The 21219-nt window shown below is 49.5% G+C and overlaps 9 protein-coding genes across 9 annotated transcripts; 6 read left to right on the forward strand and 3 right to left on the reverse strand.

Moving 5' to 3' along the window:
• Positions 1–1171: 1171 nt before the first annotated feature.
• On the forward strand, positions 1172–4016 carry BO79DRAFT_188085 (putative anaphase-promoting complex subunit Apc5; the record flags this gene model as incomplete). The annotated part of the gene is made up of 7 exons (XM_025680576.1): positions 1172–2101; positions 2153–2246; positions 2302–2713; positions 2769–2892; positions 2947–3053; positions 3102–3238; positions 3287–4016. The coding sequence occupies exons 1-7, from the start codon at positions 1384–1386 to the stop codon at positions 4014–4016; spliced, it is 2322 nt and encodes a 773-aa protein (XP_025543494.1). The 5' UTR covers positions 1172–1383.
• A 60-nt stretch (positions 4017–4076) lies between these two features.
• Positions 4077–5112, reverse strand: BO79DRAFT_235253 (cytochrome c oxidase subunit VIa; the record flags this gene model as incomplete). Its single annotated transcript, XM_025684462.1, has 5 exons — positions 4077–4438; positions 4521–4528; positions 4598–4757; positions 4821–4845; positions 4926–5112. 5 exons carry the CDS (start codon positions 5110–5112, stop codon positions 4393–4395), a joined length of 426 nt encoding a protein of 141 aa, XP_025543495.1. The 3' UTR covers positions 4077–4392.
• A 347-nt stretch (positions 5113–5459) lies between these two features.
• Positions 5460–7769, forward strand: BO79DRAFT_188090 (DNA-(apurinic or apyrimidinic site) lyase APN2; the record flags this gene model as incomplete). The annotated part of the gene is made up of 6 exons (XM_025680577.1): positions 5460–5659; positions 5711–5723; positions 5779–5824; positions 5874–6006; positions 6056–6765; positions 6819–7769. The coding sequence occupies exons 1-6, from the start codon at positions 5632–5634 to the stop codon at positions 7767–7769; spliced, it is 1881 nt and encodes a 626-aa protein (XP_025543496.1). The 5' UTR covers positions 5460–5631.
• A 1093-nt stretch (positions 7770–8862) lies between these two features.
• Positions 8863–9970, reverse strand: BO79DRAFT_251165 (HMG-box domain-containing protein; the record flags this gene model as incomplete). Its single annotated transcript, XM_025685854.1, has 3 exons — positions 8863–9410; positions 9461–9738; positions 9792–9970. The coding sequence occupies 3 exons, from the start codon at positions 9968–9970 to the stop codon at positions 8863–8865; spliced, it is 1005 nt and encodes a 334-aa protein (XP_025543497.1).
• A 484-nt stretch (positions 9971–10454) lies between these two features.
• Positions 10455–10949, forward strand: MAT1-2-4 (putative mating locus protein; the record flags this gene model as incomplete). The annotated part of the gene is made up of 1 exon (XM_025678147.1): positions 10455–10949. The coding sequence occupies one exon, from the start codon at positions 10455–10457 to the stop codon at positions 10947–10949; it is 495 nt and encodes a 164-aa protein (XP_025543498.1).
• Positions 10950–13811: 2862 nt separating this feature from the next.
• Positions 13812–15191, forward strand: BO79DRAFT_275110 (WD40 repeat domain-containing protein; the record flags this gene model as incomplete). The annotated part of the gene is made up of 2 exons (XM_025687643.1): positions 13812–14133; positions 14164–15191. The coding sequence occupies 2 exons, from the start codon at positions 13812–13814 to the stop codon at positions 15189–15191; spliced, it is 1350 nt and encodes a 449-aa protein (XP_025543499.1).
• A 258-nt stretch (positions 15192–15449) lies between these two features.
• BO79DRAFT_242955 (aldehyde dehydrogenase family protein) lies at positions 15450–16987 on the reverse strand (the record flags this gene model as incomplete). Its single annotated transcript, XM_025685245.1, has 1 exon — positions 15450–16987. One exon carries the CDS (start codon positions 16985–16987, stop codon positions 15488–15490), a length of 1500 nt encoding a protein of 499 aa, XP_025543500.1. The 3' UTR covers positions 15450–15487.
• A 561-nt stretch (positions 16988–17548) lies between these two features.
• Positions 17549–19076, forward strand: BO79DRAFT_207108 (CAIB/BAIF family enzyme). The gene has a single exon (XM_025682110.1). The coding sequence runs from the start codon at positions 17554–17556 to the stop codon at positions 19015–19017; it is 1464 nt and encodes a 487-aa protein (XP_025543501.1). The 5' UTR covers positions 17549–17553; the 3' UTR covers positions 19018–19076.
• A 402-nt stretch (positions 19077–19478) lies between these two features.
• BO79DRAFT_284905 (FAD-dependent oxidoreductase) lies at positions 19479–21129 on the forward strand (the record flags this gene model as incomplete). The annotated part of the gene is made up of 5 exons (XM_025688296.1): positions 19479–19586; positions 19670–19857; positions 19915–20078; positions 20130–20418; positions 20490–21129. 5 exons carry the CDS (start codon positions 19479–19481, stop codon positions 21127–21129), a joined length of 1389 nt encoding a protein of 462 aa, XP_025543502.1.
• Positions 21130–21219: the final 90 nt, after the last annotated feature.

Genomic DNA, 21219 nt, shown 5'->3' on the forward strand with positions numbered 1-21219 from the left:
GCTGTCGTGGTTCTGTTTCCTTGGCGCGGTAGAAACGTGCTAATGTAGTACTTTCAATAGACCACAAAAAGCCAATAATATTGGTCTGTCACAGCTTGGGTGGCATTATAGTCAAGCAGGCTTCGTGTGTTGCTAATAAGCAGATTACTCGGTACGGGTCGATTATCAATACTATAGCTGGCGTCATTTTCTTTGGCACTCCACACCGTTATGGCGACAAGGTACAAGCTTGATGCGTTTTCGAGATATCTGGGAAGCAACAACAGGTAGAAAAATGAAGCTCTCGAAATCCAGTGTCGAGCAAGAAGGCGCTGGTTTGCTCGACCTCGCCGATAGGTTCGAGGGCATCTCCTTCCGGTCTCCGATATTATCGATCTATGACATGAGACAATCGAAGAGCAGATCAATACCGCTACGCTGGAAATACCAGCAGGTCTGTTACAAAACTCTTATGGGGCTGCAGAAGCTGATTTAATCACAGTTGGTTGAACGTGAAGCTTGCTTAACTCATGCCCCTATGGAAACAGTCATTGGCCTCAATATCAACCACCACGATGTTTGTCTTTTGCCAAGAGTGCCGGTAATGAGGGCTACCCGAGTTGGAGAACTTTGTTCACGACACACTACATGATGCCGTGCTTCTTGTTGCCTTTCGACTTGAGGATCATAGGTTGAGAAGCATTGACAAATTTGTGTCATTATGCTAATGGTCCAAGAGGGCTAGCAAGATGTAACGATGAGCAATACTCGACCACAATGAGCGGCCCGTAACCAAGGGGCTAGCTACGTGTTTACATTGAGACTGGTTTTAACACTAGCAGAGCCCCTTTGCATGAAAGCGATGTAGACAAATGGTAGTAGTAGCCCTGTTATTTGCGATATCTAGTAGAATGAAAAAGAAAGTAGATAGAGACGAAAAATAAAAATGGCAAAAACATACAACAGAAGGGATTCGCTGGTGGTCACCCACCCAACTACTAACCTCCCGGCGTGTGGCTTAAGTACGGCTGAGCGGACGGGAAGCCCTGTTTTCCACACCCTGTGGTCGTATGTACTTGCTACGTTGTTTTTCTTGTTTATATCCTACGCTCCACTATCTTTTCCCTCTTTCCCTTCACGCTTTTCCTCCACAGTTCTGTTTATGCCTGCCGTCTGCGCGAGGATTGGTCTGGCCAACTGCATCCCAAAAAATCAAAACAGCCAGTATCAACCACTCTGCCCATTGCTCCTGAATCACTCGTGTTGTACACTCCCAACACAATCCATTCCCACTGGGTTCTACCTGGCTGCTTGGCCTTTGCGAACTGCAGCCCGCGTGGTGGCTGCAACTATCATAGCCTCCTCCTGGTGGGGCCAGGCTATGTATAACGACCTCTAACCACCATGAGTCGCTATCTCACCCCTTCCAAGGTTGCCCTCCTTTGTCTCATCTCCATCTATACTGAAGGTGTTGTTCCCAACTCCTCCGCCATTCATGTCCTCTCGTATCTGGTGACTTGTCTCAGCCCCTTGGAAAGAGAACAATCCGTTTCCCCATCGGGAGATCAGACAACGCAATGCTCCGTCTCCATCACTGACCTGAAGGATAAACTAACGGGCCACCCGTCCTCCATCCCTGGCCGTACAATCTGGGACCTTTTTCTGAAAAAGATCTGGTCCCTCGATTGCTGCGATGCGTTGGAAGTCTTCTTCGCTGATATCTCGGCTATTCTAGCCAAGACTCGAGAAGAACAAATCCGCGATCGAGATGCGGGCCTTGCACCGGAGACGGGCTGTATGCGCCTGTCTCGGAGCTCTCCCTTGGGTGTATTTGTCAGACGTTCCCAGCTAGAATTCACCAGACTGCAATTCCATGACTCGGTCAAGCTCTGGAGGGGGTTTGTCAAGTATCGACTGCCAACGTACCATGTATGGGCGCGGAAGAACCCATCTCTAGAGCAGGCACCCGTGGATATCAATCTGCTAAACCTTGGATTGGATACAACGGATTCCCTTGCGCAGGTCGCCTACGGCAGTATCGAGGATGACTCGGAGGATGAGCAGTACGTCAGCACAAAGGATGTCGAGCGGCTCCTAGAATTCCAAATAAGCGAGCTACAGAGTAATGAGCCCCCTCTACATGCCCGCATATTAAATACTGACTCTTGTTCAGGTCTGGGGGGAAGAGTGCCGGATGGCATGAAAGCACAATTAGAACGCATCATCACGTCCGGTGTGACTGTTCCTAATCTGGTGCACTATCTGAGGTATGCCGTTGGCTAATTGATCTGCGACACCTCGGGATGCTGGCTGACTCTCTAGGTTCCTTGATGCCTGGAGGGCAGGAGATTATCCGTCATCATTTGACAACCTGCACCGTTACTTCGACTGCACTATGCACAGTCGCGACCGAAGCTCCTATCAATACGCGTTGCTTAATCTTGCCATCTTGCAGGCTGATTTCGGATGCTATGGCGAGGCCGTCTCTGCCATGCAGGAGGCTGTTTCCATTGCTCGAGAATCCCACGATATGAACTGCTTGAATTTTTGTATGAGTTGGTTGTATCACTTCGGTAAGGCTTTCCCAGAGCACATGAGAGACGTTCAAAACACAGGAATGCTGGGCAACGAAAAGGAAGGTCTTGCATTTCTTAAAGCCAAGGCAAAAGAAACAGAGATGTGGAGTCTTCTGAGTACGACGTTATTGAGCGAAGCGAAGCTGGAGATGCGTAATGTAAGTCTCCCCATGTCGACCAACCTCATGTATCACTAAACATAACATCTTCCAGGGAGAAAGTCTGGCCTCGTCTATCGAGAACATAATTAGAGCCTCACACCTCAACGTTACAAAGAACCTGGCCAACTCGGTAGGCCCGCAGCTTCTGCTACAGGCTGCACTTTATTCTAGAATTGGTACGCATCCGTATCATGTCATTGTATAAACTCCTCCTAAGACCCTTATTGCAGGCATCACACATTTAGCATGGCTGAGCGGCGAGACCTTTCGCGAATGCTACGCAAACAAAGCACCGTTTGAAGACCATCTCAAGAGCACGTTTCGTAGCTGTCAACTAGTATGTCAAACGTCCTTTCCAGCAAACAACATCACTGACCCTCCAAAGCTAGCACAGCAGGGCCGCTACACAGAGGTATCAGCCCGAATGAACCAGATCTCCCCAGACAAGCTTCGATCGCTCAAAACATACCAATATTGGACCTTCTTCTCTGGTATACTCCAGTTGCAACAGCAGATATACCGGTAGGTTCCTGGACCTCAATTGCATGACAACCCACTCACAGCATCTAGCGACAACCGAGTTGCAGCCGAACACCTCCTCGCTCAACTGCAAGCCATCCAACTCCCTGACAACGACATTACCCTTCTTCTTTCCATCCTCACGATCGACCTCCGTATTCGACAAGGCCACTACGGCGGCGCGCTTGAACTGGTTGAAAAAGCCGCACAGGCTATCCAGCAAGACAACTTTGACATTTTCACGCAAGTCAAGCTCCTCTGTCTCAAGGCTTCCATCCTCCAGAAGACAGGCCATCCACAACGCGGCTTCTCCCTTGCCATGAGAGCCGCCAGTATCGCGCACCGCTCGCGTCTCCTTCCCAGCCTCTGGGAATCCATATGCGTGCTGGCAGGAGTCCTTCTGAGCATGCGCGAGGTCGAAGCCGTGTCTGAGCTGATTGAGAGCATCATGCCGCAGATTCTCGAAACGGGTGACTGTAGCTTGGCTGCACAGGCCTACTCGCTTCTTGTGGACGCGAATATGGGGATCGCGGGCTCTCTCTGGAGTGAGGGACAGACGAACTCGGTTCTGCGGAAGGAACATGTCACTCGCGCTTTGGGGTACCTCGACTGTGCATATGAACAATATGAGGAGATTGAAGATATCAAGGGCCAATGTGAAATGGTGGCCAAGAAAGCCACTGTTATGCATTTAACGGGCGATCCGGTCCTCGCAAATGACTATGCGGCGAAGTACTTGGACTTGAAGAGACAAGCAAGGATAGACTTCGGGGAGGCTTGATCGAATCACGCACTGATGTCAATTGTATGTTTAAAATACTGCAAAATGACAGGGGAAACAACAAATCTACCAACAAAGTCTTTGGCGTCGGCCTCTGCGCCAGTTTACTCCTGTAATACGGGTAGAATTGATACCCAAGAAAGCCAATACGACCGTTACTGGTCATTAGAAACAACGAGGCAGCACAACAAAAGAAAAATGGCTTAGCAGTATTGTATGGTGCGCTATCTCAAATCCACCGACGAGAGCCTTGGCCTCGTTATTCTCACTTCCGCGTATTTTGTCAGTAAATATACATGTCTTTTGATTTGCCCTCCCGTCAACAGTCAGAATCAATCAAAAAAGACGCTGTACTCCCAAAATCGACAGCGGCCACTTAGGTAGCCTTGTCCTTGTTGTGGTAGTTGACGTCGGAGTTCCAGCTGTGAGTTTGTTAGAAGGCATGGTTATAAATGACTATCGAGCTGTACGCGACGCTGGACGGTTCTGGCGTAAGGAACTTACAAGATGGTCTGGTAAAAAGATAACATCGTCAGCAACCAAATTAACATTGATAAAAGTATACAAGTTCTGGTACGCACCTTGTCACCGTCTCCCCAGGGGAAGTTCTTCACACGGATGTTCTGGTAGGGGTACTCAGTACGCTCCTCGAGCGGGGGCATGTGCGCCCAGTGCTCCCAGTGCTCGTTCCAGAGGTTGTAAGAGTTGATTCCTCCGGCAATCAGGATAGGAATGACGGCGCTGCGAGGAAAATAAAATGTTACTAGAAGTTCAATTGAGGTAGTAATAGCTGGTTCCACATACTAGATGGAGAGCTTGCGCCACAGGTCTGAAGTAGGAAGACCAGCCATTGAGTTAGCACAACCACACCCTTGAAAAACCACGACATCAATTGATCTAGATACGCACCACTGGTAGCAGCAGCATGGTGCTTAACGGCCTCTCTCTCGCGGTTGAATTCGTTGTCGGCGGCCCAAGAGGGAAGCTTGGAGTCGGAGCTGTTGAGACGGCGCTGGACGGTGGAGCGGACCGGAGCAGCACGCAGCTGCTGGGCAGCGCGCTGGGACAGACGAAGGGCGTTACGCTGAGGGAACATGGCTGGAGGTGGGATGGTGTGGAGGAGTGACGTTGGAGAGATGGGACGACGTCTTTGACGGTGGGATTATCCCGGACGTCGGCCCTTCCGGCTTAACGAAACAAAAGCCGTTTAGCGTCCCCGTGATTCGCTGGCTCCCCATCAGGCTTATGTCAGCAACTGCCTCAGATCGCGTGATGTCACGGTCACGGGGATGGAGTGGCTAGTCATGGTCACGTGCAATATGTCTCCGGCAGTCTATGTCTTTCTGGATGTAGACTGCCTGAGGCACATATTATTGCTGCCTTCGGTTCAGCGTTGCCTCGTTGCCTCCCTTCTTTTCCTGCTTGCATTGGCGAGGTAAATAACTGCTTTGTAACTACTACTACACCTCTGTTGATGTGAATCATCGGCGTCGGTGTCAACTATCAAGTTGGTAGCTTTACATGAGTGGTGGGCTTTTATCTATCAATATTCGTTGAATGAGATACTCTCGTAACTCCTGGGCGGACATGTGTGATTGGCATCCATAGTGCCGGAATGGGGTTTCGAATTACAACATGGAACGGTATGATTCCCGGGCCCTAACCCCTGCCATAAGGATGCTAACAGTGCACAGTCAACGGGATACGGTATGTGATGCTGTCTGGTGCATGCTGGAATAGCATTGCTGATCTACCAATGCAGAAATCCGTTTTCTTACGAGCCATGGAGAGGCAAGCGGACGTTCGATGTATGCTTTCCATCATTTCTTCTACAAACAGAAGACTGACTTCAATAAGGCCATGTTTGACATCCTCGAGGCCGATATTGTTGTCTTTCAGGAAACAAAAATCCAGCGCAAAGACTTGCGCGATGACATGGTCCTAGTGCCTGGTTGGGATTGTTATTTCAGTTTGCCTAGAGTCAAGAAAGGTATGTGGATATGGCTGTGAATGAATGCTTGTCTGTTCAACCACCATAGGTTATTCTGGTGTCGTGATCTACACACGCAATTCTACATGTGCCCCCATTCGCGCTGAGGAAGGTCTTTCGGGGATGTTATGCCCCCCGAACTCGTCGGTACCTTTTCGGGAACTTCCTGAGAATCAGCAGATCGGTGGCTATCCAACCATCGAGCAATTGTCGCAGTTTGATGTTGATGCAGCCACGCTAGACTCCGAGGGACGTTGCGTCATTCTCGAGTTTCCCGCCTTTGTCCTGCTGGGCATCTATTCACCGGCCAATAGAGATGAGAGCCGCGACTCATTCCGCCGCAATTTTATCGACCTGATGGACGCGCGGATCCGTAACCTAGTAGCTATGGGAAAGAGGGTGTTTGTGACGGGGGACTTGAATATCTCGCGGGGAGAGATCGATGCAGCTCATGCGGGGGAGGCTATCCGAAAAGGGACATTGACAGAAGACGAGTTCGTATCCACTCATGCACGACGTGTATTCAATCAGTTGCTATCCGACGGGAAGGTGATTGGGGAACGGGAAGAAGGAAGAGAACAGCCTGTTCTGCATGACATCTGTCGCTCTTTTCATCCGGACCGCAAGGGAATGTACACCTGCTGGGAGCAGCGAATCAATGCTCGCCCGGGAAATTATGGCTCAAGAATTGACTATGTCTTGTGCAGCTTGGATATGCAAGACTGGTTCTGCGATTCAAACATACAGGAAGGACTTATGGTAGTCTAGTCTTCCCTGACCCAGAAGAGAGCTTGCTAATCATGACTGCGCAGGGCTCTGACCATTGTCCTGTGTATGCGACGTTCAAAGAAACCGTACATCTTGGGGGGAAGCAAATCAACATCCGGGACATCATGAACCCTCCTGGAATGTTCGAAAACGGCGAGCGTCGACAAGAGTATACGGCGAAGTGTTTACTACCGACTTCGGGCCGCTTGATACCTGAATTTGACAAACGAAGGAGCATCAAGGACATGTTCACGCGCAGACCCAATAACGCCCCCCAGAGCTCCCCAACTAGTACCCCTACGCTTTCCCGTGCGGAGTCGGATCATGGAGAATCGAAAGCTGTCATCGGAAAGCTCTCAACGGAATCAGTCGCCAACCACGCCATTCCCAAGAACGATCCCCAGCCCAAGGGAATTGTCCGTAAACGGTCCGAGAAAGGCGACTCCCCTGTTAAACGTTCCAAATCAGTAGCTGGCGTAGCACCCACGCCGGCGATTGCTGGACAGAGAACACTCAAGGGATTCTTCAAACCGAAGAGTTCCCCAGCCATACAGAGCCGTGATCAACCAACGACCGACCTTGAAACATGTGCCATGCCACAACCTGCATCCCCATCCAGGATGATTTCTTCGGCAGAGTCACAAGCAATAGACGAGGAGCAAATTGCGGCGGCCGTGACCACAGACGCCACAAAGGAAACCAATCCACCGGTGTCAACGACATCAGACACCCCGACAGATGATGACACATTCGTCGACCCAATTGCGAGCAAGGAAGATTGGTCGAAGCTATTTACCAAAAAGCGCGCGCCCCTATGCGAAAGTCACCAGGAGCCATGCATTAGTTTGACAACCAAAAAGCCTGGCGTCAACTGTGGGCGATCCTTTTGGATTTGTCCTCGGCCTCTTGGGCCCAGTGGCAACAAGGAGAAAGGTACACAATGGCGCTGTCCGACATTTATATGGGCAAGTGATAGGAATTCTTCGGTGTCGTAGGTAGCCACAGCAACAAATGAAACAATATCACAGGTTATGTTCTGTATTTTCATCGTAAGGTAGTCATTGCTGTTTGTAATAACAACGTTCACCATAAACACAACGCGCGTCTGATGTAACAGACGCCGCGCAAGTTACGTAGTCAGAACTTCAGCTTACAGTCCACACTCTGTTGGTTCCCCGGCTAATATCATACTCGCATTGTACCCATAGCTACTTAATGAGTAATGACAATAAGTTTCGGCTGAGTATATCTCGTGCCTCGTAGCAACAAGCCTCGGCAACTCATAGGACCCCTTCGTCTACCCACAACTGCAGTAAGAGACATTTTTAGATGGATTCTTGTCGGCTTGCCTGCTTCGTATCAATATGGCAACTGGATATCTCTCGCCTTTAGTCTGGCCAGTGAATGAAGCTGCCCAAAACATTTCTGGTCCCCTCGACAGACAAGCCCAGATCAAGTCTCACATAATACCGTTTATTTGTGGGTCCAGACATTTCTCAATGAAGTAACACTCAACCAGCCCCCTCTTTTGACGTCTCTCCAGCCTGATAGCTTACTCGTCAATTCACAGGTACTGCAGATCTTGCCCAATTTTCAATACGACTAGAATATTGCCACAATACAAGCCTTGGTTGGTGAGTTACAGAAATGCAGGGGGTGGGTGCTTAATTGTTGGCCCTAATGCTCATGTTCGCTCTCTAATGTAAGTTGACAGTGTGCGCTAGTGCTACGCACACTATCAAAGATGCATATATTATTCGGCTTCTTGGATAAACCTGTACTATCTGATAGACTTGTCTAAATATGTTGTCATTGCGAAACATACATGCTCCTTAACTAAATATAGATATGGTTTCATCGCCGCCTGCTTTTATTTTATCAGAGGATGAAATAACCGAAAATAAAGTACCTAGTAGAGTTTGGTGACATGATTCTAAGCCAGGTACATAGGGGTATAGTGTGGACGCGACAATTCCATATAAAGAACCTGTCGTGTCCTCTAATTTTCGTGCTGGCCGTTGAAGACCGTATAATAGATATAGAAAATGGGAGGAACAAAGGCGGAAAGTGAAAATATGCTTTCCCCTTTCAATAAAGATCGGAAATAAATTCTGAGAAGTTGACAGTTTCGCCAAGATGTCGGTCTGTTAAGTTGACATGGGCCGATGGAGAGGCATACACTCCTGTTCCTTTTCCGATGTCTGTATGAACCTGCCCGATCAACGAACCCAATGTCTCCGTGTCTAACTGGAAGTGATCGGCCGCTAACAGTGGTAGTTCGCTTGGCATAATGTCGCTGCATATCAATTCGCTGGGGTAAATCTCTGGCATATTGTATTCTGCAAAGATATTCATCGTTCCTTCAATTCCCATATCGTTTATCGGCCCATATGTGTCGATTGACGGACTTGTTGATATGGTGCTGGCCGTCGTGAGATCTGGAGACTTGTTCTCTACAGTCTGTTTGGAATTTCGGCGAGATGATGTTCGACGCTTCTTTTCCGATGGTTTACGTGGTGTGTATTGGTAGTCGGGATGAGCTTCTGCATGCTTCCGCTTCAACTCATCGGCCAGGGCTCTGAACTCGACCCTGATATCCTCGGATTCTGCCTTCCACTGCTTCCCTAGAATAACAGCTGGGGAAATTAGTCGATTATCCAACGTATGCACAGTAGTGGAAACTCACAGATCTCGTTATTTGAAAGATTCGGGTGAGCCTCCTTGAGCTTAGGATGATGATGTTGGCGGTACAGGATAAATGCATTTGGCGGACGAGGAACCTTAGCAGCCTTAACAGTAACAGAAGACCGCTCATGCTTCTTCATATGAGCTGTGATTGATTCGCATGGCACCTCATGGGATGCTACAGATATTGCTGTGCCTGAAAACGCTGGAGTACGCATGACACGAACAGCGTTGATTGACTCATCGGCGAAAGCCACAACTGAAGCACCTATGAGAGCACTAATACCATATATGAGCACATAATTGATCAATTGTGGTTATAGCTGTCTTACCCAAGGCGAGACTTGATCTTGTTAACATTGGTCTGGCCGATCATGTCGATGACATTTATTGGAAGTAGAACTTCATTATTCGTGGATCCAAGATGGCGCAAGGCATCTTGCCAAAGTAGCTCTGTAAGCTTGTCGCTGGTCTCAGTAGTTGGCTTCAATGCTTGAGGTATAGAAGTCATCTTGGCATTTGATATAAAGGCAAAGGAAGACTCAAGGTATGAACAGATTAATCATGATCTTGAGCAGCGGTTATAGAGTCATGGGAGCAATTATGGGAAAGCATCAGAAATTACAAGCATAGAAGTAACTCAGAGACAGTCTTAAATTATAAGACTCTTTCTGTATTAAATGGTGCCCACTTGTGTTAGACTTGACAGATGGAGCTGTGTCTAGGCGGTGGCGCTAGCGGGTACTATTCTTTGTTGACGTGAATCTAATAACGAAGCTATACGAGTTCTGTGTTTGGCTTCGAAGGCGCTTGTTGATTGTTTGTTTGCGCTAATACATACACACCACCAGTCAAACTTTCTATGTTAGTCTTCTTTCTTGACATCCTTTCTACATTTCTGTCCTATCACTTTCTAGTACCGTTCATCTTCCTCCTCCTTGTACCTCTGAACACATTCGGTTCCAGAATCTAACAGTTCCTCTTTGTTCTTCACGATGGGGTTTAAGATCCATGCCCTACTGCACTATCTTGATGGTGTAGCTGGCAATACTCTGCTTGCTGCTGAAATTCGCGAGAGAGCGGCATTTATCTCGGCTTCTTTCCTTGTCCACCAGAGTGTTGCTAGACTCATGGCGCATGTTACTGCATTGGCGAACGGCGAAGATTTGAATCTCCATTTCCATCAGAGATATGGCCCAAGCAAATCTGTTGATGTACCTGTCCGTCGTCACTGGAAACCTCTGAAGGCCATCATGGCCGACTATTGTGTTAATGCATCCGTTGCCGACATCGAAGGTCACCCCATCCAGCTTATTAGCATCCTTGACCCAACAATTGAAAAGTTGCTCCAAGGGGAAGACCTGTTTCAATTCCACTATGCCCTTGTCCGTGCTGAGCAGATGGCAAACGAAGATCTCGCTCGGTTGGCAAAAGACTATGGTTACCATTATATCTTCAGAATTGGTCTTATGCAATATTATATGACGTGAGTTGAATGTTGATGTACACAGCGTCTTGAAAAAAAGTGCTAATGATGCAGCAAAACTGTTGTTGAAACAATCAATTTCTTCAAATCGGATTCTCGTGGTTCCTCTTGTCCAATTGTTGTCCAGACTTCCTTGTACAATGCAATGGAGAAGCGTGTCAATTTGAGTGCCACTGAAAAAGAGCTCGTCTTGCAATCCGTTGATTGCCAGCCATGTGATGCACACAGATTCTGCAAGTATCAATCGTTTGCTGCTATAGGCTATGCTAACAAATTAGGGGCGTGGTTGGAGCGCAACCGTGTTGCCTACAACGCGATGAACGCCTGTATTTCCCTACTGAATAAAATTGAGGGTAGTAAGTATCCGACCCTTTGCCCTAAATAGTGCTAAATAAAATTTTATCAAGTGGCAGTCCTCTGATTTCTGGTCATTGGTTCCCGGCATTCTTCGATACACAGTATGACACACGCCAAAATAACCACGGAATGATCCTGGAGTGTCCGGGCCCAAATAAGGACCTCAACGCCACTACAGCGAACAACTCAGTGGTCCGAAGATATATCTGACGTCACATCAAGCGACTGTCGGGGCTTAGCGACGCTCTGGTGGATTACCAGCTTGTCGTCTTATCACCGCATTCCAGACCGAAGTCCCGAAGAGATAGCTATCTGGACGGTGGCCTCAATCCACACACTTCACGCATCTTAGAGTCGAAATTCTCATCACGGTACTATGTTACCGTGATTTTACAAAGATTACCAGTTTATATTTCTATACCCAGACCGTGTCGCTGGGAAATATGGTTGAAAGGGGAAAACTCTATAATCTGGAGGGTACATAAATGTTCATGTTAGGAGATAGATACACCAATACAAAATAAACTTCCACACAGCCACGCGATGCAGCTAATAGGGCCTCCGCAACATCGTAGACGAGGATGCATCCAAGACAGGGGCACCTGGACCAGGTCGATGCCCTGAACTCTGTATTCCACCCTCCACAAATGGCACGGAGGTACGGGTGAAACTTTTAGCTGTTCAGCGTGATGATATCCGACCCTCCGAACTCCTCCGTGTCCGCCCATGAGTCCGACACATTTATCTCGGTAACTGGCGATGCAGATATAGCTATGAAGCCACAGGTTTGAACAGATGACTTTCCACCTCGCTGCACGGTTGCGAGCGACAACAAAGAAATAAGGCGGACGAGCCACGGGCGAGAAGGCAAGACGCGGCGCCACCGGGACGGAAATGGACATGACCCCTCAGTTCGTCTGCCACCAGCCGACTTTCTGCACGCGCGACTGACTTCCTCACGGACAAAGAGGCCAAGTCCCCGCCATTGTGACCGACGGATGCGGACCGGAGCAGCAATGGAAGTGTCCGTGTCCACTGTTCCAGGTCTAGAGGCGCCGGAAATCCCACTCCTTCAAGTCTAGCAATCAGCGACCAGGTGAGAATCGGTGGATCCACGAGTGCGGTTATGCTTCTTCCACCATGGGCTGGGGACCCCAGGGGCTTGCTGCTGAGCTTCCCGGGTGGCTATTGCTATTAGTTGCCAAGTGCTGTTGCTTTCCATACCTCTGGGCCCGTGAACTGAACTTAGTCCTGCAGCATCAAAGATCCACTCTTCTGCAGTACTTTTGTTTTGAGCCTAAACCGCGGTTTTCCAAAGTCTTCGTTCAACCTCCTTGTCGGCCACCACTACAGCGGCGCCAATGACTGTCCCAGGTTTTCCATCGCCATCGACCAGTCAATATGACCTGTCTCCTCCATTTGGACTATGATTCGGTCTAGATTTTTATGCCTACGCGCGGAACTCTGGATTTGACAGTGCTGATGTATTACCGTCCGGTATGCTTCAGCCAGTATGCAGAACACCTATCAATCCTATCTGTGAAAGCCCCGGACTTGAAAGTTTTCGACCATCATTTCTACACTATCTTGATGGAATTATTACATTCGAAGTGGTATCAACATGTTTGATTTCTTTTGAGTGACCGTGATAGCCTTGACGTCTACACCCCGTTTTTCGCGCACACGATGGTCACTGGATAGCTAGGTAAGCCAAACCCCCTCCACCGCATTGTATAGCATGACCTCCCTAGTACTTAACTCATGCTGCTGATTGATCTTAGTATTGTGTAATCCTGGTATTTGACCCCGGTTGGCTTGAACCCTGACGGCTGTGGATTCCCTCCTATGCTATGACCTTTGTATACAGTCCTGAGATCCAGGCACAAGCTATTGGCTCTTGATCTAGACACGAATTCCTTTCCAATCGCTGTTGCAAATGAACTCAGAATCATTCGCACTTGAAAGTACGATTTTATCATTGTTTTGAGTGTATTGGAGAAAGATTCAAATCAACTTACGCATCTTATCACGAGTTTTGAGTAGATAGTATAGTTGATCTTATCTTATAGACCCAGAGGGCTCTAGTAGGACCGTAGAATAGAATTATTATTACAAACAGCTTTCATAACATCTGCTCCGCTGATGATGCTATTCAAGTATGTTACAACAAGGAAGAACACATACAAATGAATAAGAATGATCTTTGCTTTCCAATTCTGCATCACATCTTACGATAAGGTTGTCATATAGGGTGCAACGAGAGTCTCAGACCGGGGCGAACGAGGCAGTTGGAGCCAAAGGCCTCTGTGGTATCCGCAGTGAATGATGATCTGGATGTTCTGGTGCTGCATCTGCTCCACCGAAAATCTCGTCTATGTGGCCTCTGTTTATGACACACTTCACTGACGCGCGATTCTGTTTACTCTTCATCTGTGAAATCATACTTCAACCTCTCGGTGATCACCTCTTGAATACATTCCAAACTGAAAATAGAAGAAAGAAAAAAAGAATGGCTCGGTCTCGAAAGAAAAGAAAAGCTTCAGCGCAGGACGTCCCACATGGAGACCCAGAAGAAAGTACTCCTGAGACTCATCAAGGAATAGTAGAGCCATCTGCACCTACTCACCGTATGGGCCACGAGAGTTCCAAATTGAAGGCTTCGAAATCTATAACTGCTCTAGGTTTGAGCTCAGACGACAAGTTGGTTGCCATCGCACTTGAGAAACGCATAAGCATCTATAAGCGAGTGGGTAGCACTTTCAAATTCATTGATGAATCAGGAGAAGAGCCAATCAACATCTTGCAACTTTCCTTTGCACCAAATGCGACAAGTACTGGAGGATATATTCTTGTTTCATCAGCAAACAAGATCAAAGTTTGGTATCTCAATAGCGAAGGGAAAATACTGGATCCCTCGGGCGTTCAGAAAGTCGACATGTTGCAGCTTTCGACCGAAGCAGCTGAAGGAATAACTACGAAGCTTGTCCGTACCCATGGGTGGCGACAAAATGAGGAAGCGATTTTGCCAATACAACAGGCAATCAAGGACACATTGAGCAAAGCATTGGATACCCATATGAGCGAGTATCAAACCAAGCTGGAAGGAAATACTGCACTCTTCAGTCCGGACGGGAAATTCATGATATGTTTCACCCAGGACGAAGCTTTCAGGACCAAAGAACCTTGGCATCTCCAGGAAATCATAGTCTGGAATATCGAAGCCAGGCGGCCTCGACACAACTTAACTAGCAATTCGGGTACATTCCTGTGGGTGAGCATTAGTCCAGACTCAAAATTGATTGCAGCCATTCAAAGGGACAACACGGTTCTATTTTGGTCGGCCGACAGTGGCAATCTCAAAAGCTTCCCTTGCCTTACTCACACTGCTGGCGCATGGAGTGGGAGATTCTCCCCGGATTCTAAACAGATCGCCTTGGTCCTGGACGGCACTGGACCATCGAAGATAAGAATCTTTAACATAGCCACTACAGCCATGATATTCGAGTGGGAGTGTCCTGCATTTTCAATCGAATCTATGGATTGGAGTCCTAATGGCAAACTCCTGGCTACCGCAGGCCACTCTGGTGAGTTTATCCTCTGGGATGTTACAAACGGGCTGGAAAGGATGAAATGGCTTCCGTATCAACGTGGGGTGGAAGATGATCCGGATTCCTACTTGACTTCCGACATACAGTTTTTCGATGGTGGAAAGAAGCTCGTCTATAACTGGAGTGGTGTGGCCACTATGGTCTATGATTTCGTGTCCCTTGCTATGCATGAGTTTCCCCCGGGTGCGGCGGGTGTTAGAGGACGAGTTTGCTCCAGCAATTCTGAGTTCCTACTCATCGCTCATAATGATTCGACATTGAGGCAGTGGAAGCTGGGTTAGGAGTATGGTTGTGTGCTGTCTGAATGGTTGTGGTTAACTACTGTTGGGTGGCACTATTCTCTGTACTGATTTCTCTGGGAACAGAGTGGGGAGGTAACGGGGCTGGGGTTAGGAAATGGCACAGGGTTCAGTCATGCTTTGCACAGAGTACCGTCTAGTTTGAGTCTACACATAACATGCAATAACGGATGTATCAATTTCTAGAACTACCAGAGTAATAAGAGTCCTTAGGGACAGAAAGTAATCCAACATCCACTTCTTGTCTAACAAACCAATCTAGTTTCCGCGTACCTATACTATCCATAGCGAGCATTCACAGGCTCATCATCGAACCAAACCGGAGGCACCCCATAATTGATAATCGTACTCTTAACCTTTGTATAGCTTTCATATGCCTCCAACCCATTCTCTTTCCCCATTCCACTCTGCTTAAAACCACCCCACGGCGACGACGGATCATTCAGATGGTGTCCATTAATCCACACAATCCCTGCCTCAATCTTGTCCGCCACTCGATGTGCCTGGTAGAAATCAGTCGTCCAGATTGAAGCCCCCAGCGCCAACGAAGACGCATTGGCAATGCGAATGACATCCTCCTCCGAATGGCACCTGATCAGCGCAATGACCGGTCCAAACACCTCGTTGCATTCCAGATCCGTCTGTGGACGCGTCTCAATGACCGTCGGCTCGAAGTAGTACCCTTTTCCAGTGGAGGGATTGGTAGTCGCATGTCCACCACAGAGGACCTTTCCACCCTCCTGCACAGCTCTTTCCACAAATGCAGCGCATCTTTCCACCGCTGTCTTGGATATAACCGTTCCAATCTGCGTCGTGTCATCAAGTGGGTTACCAAGCCGTAACTTTTTAACCCGTTCCTTTAGCAACGCCGTGAACTCGTCGTAGATATCCGTGTGAACAAGCAGCCTACTCCCCGTAACGCATGTCTGTCCACTAGCAATGAAGCTCGCAAACAGCGTCGCCTTAACCGCATCCTCGATACCCACGCCGGGGAACAAGCACACAGGTGCCTTTCCGCCGAGTTCAGCCGTAATGGGGATGAGATTCGTCGATGCAGATGGTGCAATAGCTTTGTATGTTGCTAGTCCACCAGTCAAGTCTATCTTCGCCAGCAAGGGGCTCTCACATAGATACTTCCCCGTCTCGTACCCATATCCGCTGATAATCTGCAACACGCCATCAGGTAGCCCTGCGTCTTTGAACAATACACCCAGCCTCAGCACAGACAGAGGTGCTAGCTCTGATGCTTTCACAATGACGACATTCCCTCCAGCCAGTGCAGCCCCGATTTTCTTCATGGCGATGAGAAGCGGGTGGTTGTATGGTGTGATCAACGCTACAACACCGAGCGGTAGCCGTGTCAGGGTGTTCACGACTGGTCCCTTGAAGGGAGTTACTCGGCCTTCGTGAACGCGTACTACGGAGGCATAATACTCGAGCCATTCAGGGATACGATCTAGCTGGGCGCGCATCTCGCGGATAGGACGGCCGGTTTGGCGAGTCTCCAGTTGAATGAATTCTGGGAGACGGGAGCGGAGGAGACGAGCTGCGGTCGAGAGGACGGTGAAGCGTGTGGATTGGTCAGCGCGGGACCAGGAGCCATTGTTGAAGGTTTTTAGGGATTCGGTGATGATTAGGTTGACGGTCTCTTTGGAGGTCGAGTCGATGGTTGCGATAGGGAGCTCGGTGGCTGGGTTGATGACGGGGATACGTGATGTAGTTGCGGTCGTATGGGTACCATTGACCCAGTTGGAGACGTGAGGGATTCTGGCTGTCATTTTGGAGAGATAAAGATATGAAGTAGTGTAGGGTTAGGTGGATGTGTTAAAGTTGGATGGAATATATGGATGATATAGTATCGGGGCTACCCCGCACGCGTGCCTGATAAGCCGGAATTATTGCCCGCATCTTTTCCATATCTTCTTCTTCCTCTTCCTCTTCCTCCTCATTCCTGTCACTATCACGATAACATTGATCCAGAGATACCAGTGGGGCAGCAATCTTATATCTGGGGTGGCTCTTGAGATATTCTTCTGATAAGATCACATTGTTACTTTGCTTTCCGTTCGAGCGAATGCTTCCCTGACCTTCAATCAGGGTTCCCCTTCACTTCAGCGGAATCAATAAACACTTGAGTATGAAGGGAACTCCCCGTAGGAGAATCTTTTAAGACTGCCCGACAGTTGAATGAAGGCTGACTATTGTCTTGATCCAGACGGCTTCAAGGTTGCCGAGTGACTCACTCGTCCATCCGTGTCTCCACTCCACCCGATCATTATCTATTCAGGATCAGCAGCATATAGACCCATCATTGCATCCTACCTGGCATTATACAATATCTACCATGTCTTTCAAAGACAGGTCTACATTTACAGCTCGTGATACCATCACGTATCTTTGGCAGGGACTCCATCTTCCACCAGACACCCTTGACTCTCTTTGTATCAGCGAACCTCCCAATCCCGGCTTTCCCTCCTCCTTCAAAATCGGCCATATCGCTCAAGCCTCAATTGCACTCTCTGCTCTCCTGGCATCGCAGATACATAGCCTCAGGAATAACATCACCCCTCCCAAAGTCACTGTCCCCTATGATCATGCCTGCATCGAGTTCAACTCCGCACGCCTGTACACTCTAAACGGCCAGCCTCCCTCTTCAGATTGGGGGCTCATTGGCGGTCTTTATCGATCATCTGACGGCTACGTCCGCGTTCATGATTCGTTCCCCAACCACCGTGAGGGAACAAAATCCCTTCTCGGCTGCTCTCCAACCGCAACCAGAGACGATGTAGCTTCCAAGATCTCGGCATGGCGCTCCGTGGACCTCGAAACCACTGCTGTTGATGCCAAGCTGGCCATTACTGCTCTCCGCAGTTACGAACAATGGGATGTGTTGCCGCAAGCCAAAGCCATCGCAGACTTTCCCATCCTGCTTCGCAAAATCGGCGACGCCCCGCCTAGTCTTCCCGCCCGGATCGGCCCACACGCCGATAAATGTCTGCGGGGGCTCCGTGTTCTTGAGCTCTCGCGGGTCATTGCGGCCCCGTTGTGCGGGAAGACACTGGCCGCACACGGTGCCGATGTGCTTTGGGTGACAAGTCCTCATCTACCCGACCTGCCAGGACTCGATCGGGAATTCGGCCGCGGAAAGAGAACCGTCCAATTCGATCTGCAAGACGAGCAAGACACAGAGGAGTTCTTCGGTTTGCTCGACGATACCGATGTCTTCATCCAGGGGTATAGACCGGGCAGTCTAGCTGCCCGTGGACTCTCGCCAGAGTCGATCATGAGTAGACGTCCCAATAGTGGTATCATCTACGCAAACATGTCTGCATACGGCCCCAATGGCCCCTGGTCAGCGCGTCGAGGCTTTGACTCCCTGGTTCAAACCTGCTCCGGCATGAACGTTTCGGAGGCCGAGCACTTCGGTGCTGGGGAAGCCGCACGTCCACTTCCCTGTCAGGCGCTCGATCATGCCGGGGGCTTCTTCCTCGCGTCCGGGATCATGGCCGCGCTGTACAAGCAAGCAACGGAAGGGGGATCCTGGCAGGTGGATGTCTCGCTAGCAGGGGTGATGAAATACCTGCGCTCGCTAGGCCAATACGAAGAGAAGACAGGGTTTCAAGAGTCACCAGATTATACTCGCCCCCAAAATGTTCCGACCGAGTATTTCGAGACTCGAAGCACGGGGTTTGGGGAGATGACCGCCATTCGTCACGCTGCGAACATTGAAGGGGTTGAGATCGGCTGCGAAGTTATGCCCAAACCACTCGGCTCTGACGAAAAGCGGTGGCTGGAGCCATTGCAATAATGGAATGCATTCTAGGATATTATCTACCCCGCATCACCGAGAATGCAGAAAGTGACGACACAAAGAAAAAGCACTGGTTCCGTGGCGTGTGCATCCAAACAAAGTAATCATGCTACCCAATAGTACTCCACCACGACAGCCCAGTTCCCAAGGCTGAGGCCCAGGCCAGCTGCACGGCTGACAGAAATGGGTCAAGTTTGCTTTTGCTCCCTGCAGAAGCGGCCACTGCCCTGTGATCCGGTCACGCCCGAGGCCGAATAGACGCTCCGTAGGAAAAAGAAATGGATGGATACACAACCATTGGCAAAGGTTAAATAGCACAATGGCTCCCAGGGCCATATCAGAGGGGTTCTGTGCAACTGACGCCGGTTTTCCCACCCAATATATTTAGCAACCCACCTGCTGTTTACTGTAGTATCTGCCTGGGAAACAGAAACGCTAAGAGCGCGGATTAGGACACCATGAAAGTCATCATAATAGGAGGGGATGTTTCGGCCTTCGTGTGCGCAATTACTTGTCGTCGCGAAAATCTGGACGTGATCGTGCTCGAGTCTGAACAAGATACTGAGGTACCACGAACCTCCCATCTCGAAATGCGCCCGGCCACAAATCATCAAAGATAGACTTGCTTACCCAGATATTCTTGCATTAGACTACCCCGGGCGTCCAGATCCCGCCTAACGGAACACATCTCCTCCGCCGATTGGGTTTGCTCAATGCAGTACTCGAGAAGGGGGATATACTCCAGACGATTGATTTCCGACGATATGCCGATGGAGGAGTGACCAGATCGATGCCATGCGGGGAGGAGACGTGTCGAGTATATGGAGGGCCATGGATGTAAGCAATCCTCATGATCATTCGCCCAGCAACTAGAGATGTGCTGACTGCATGGAGAACGATCCATCGAGCAGATCTGCTCCAGATCCTCCGAGACAGGGCACGGAAATTGGGTACTGAGATCCGATCTGCCGCAGTGCGAGAAGTAAACAGCAAGACTGCAGAGGTGATCCTGGGAGACGGGGAGAGACTACAAGGAGATGTTGTGATCAAAGCAGACGGTAATCACTCTATCCATTCTACATAAATCCACCTCTAACCCACGATACCAGACAACACAATCAACGAACCCCCCTCACCAAGCACACCAAACGAGACAGAAACCATCTACCAAACGACCATCTCACGCAAACACCTCGAAGCCCTCAACAACCCTAAAATCGACGAACTCTGGCAAGGTCGACACAGCACCACCGTCTGGCTAGGACCCAACCAACACACCGTCTTCTATCCCATCCGACATGGCCAAACATTCATCTTGAACATATACCATACCAGCACTGACAGCAATCCCAGCACCACCCCAACCGCCCAGGAAATATGCACAGGCTGGGACAGCCGGTTCGTCAACCCTCCTCTTCCCCGTTACCCTCCTCCAGAACATACCTCAACTAACAACAAACCGAATACAGCCTCCAAACCATCCTCACCCTCACACCCACCCTAACACCCACTACCTCCTCCTCCAACCACACCCACAACCATCACCACCAAGCCCCAACCCCTCCCCAATCCCTCCTAACCCACCTCCCCACCTCAACAACCCCAGTCCCACCCTACCTCTTCCAAACAACCTCCACAGCCATCGAAGAAGCCCTCACCCTCGGCACCCTCCTCAGCCTCTACAACCAACATACCCACCTACACTTCCACCCGCAACTCAAACCCCAATCCCAATCCCACTCGCACCTCCCCTCCCTCCTAACCCTACACACAACGCTCCGCGCCCCCATCACCACCTCCAAGACACAATCTGCACTCTCCACCCTCCGCACATTCCAACTCGAGAACGGACTTGCCCAGCAAGCGCGGGACTGGGTGCTTAGTGGGGCGGGGATAACGAGGGATACGGATGGGTGGTGGAAGGTTGTGTCGTCGCGACAGGAGGGGGTGTTGGGTGGTGGGGTTGGGTTGGTGGATGAGACGGGGAGGGCGTTTTGGGAGTGGATGAGGGAGAGGGGGGATAGGGAAAGGGAGGGGTCATCGTCGTCGTCTGGGAGGTCGAGTTGTGGGATTGGAGGGTCGAGGAGGAGGTGGTATGCTTGGTGTTGAGATCCGATTTCATGAGGGGTTTGGTTGATTATGTGGGTATTGGGGATTTGTCGTGTTTAGGTTATGATTATTATGAGAGTATGAATTGAA

This window comes from Aspergillus costaricaensis, assembly GCF_003184835.1.
Source record: "Aspergillus costaricaensis CBS 115574 unplaced genomic scaffold BO79scaffold_4, whole genome shotgun sequence".
In the NCBI taxonomy this organism is placed as follows: Eukaryota; Fungi; Ascomycota; class Eurotiomycetes; order Eurotiales; family Aspergillaceae; genus Aspergillus; species Aspergillus costaricensis.

Excerpts from the sequence above, each read along its gene's own strand:
- BO79DRAFT_207108 (XM_025682110.1), top strand. The coding sequence starts at position 17,554 with ATGTCTTTCAAAGACAGGTCTACATTTACAGCTCGTGATACCATCACG.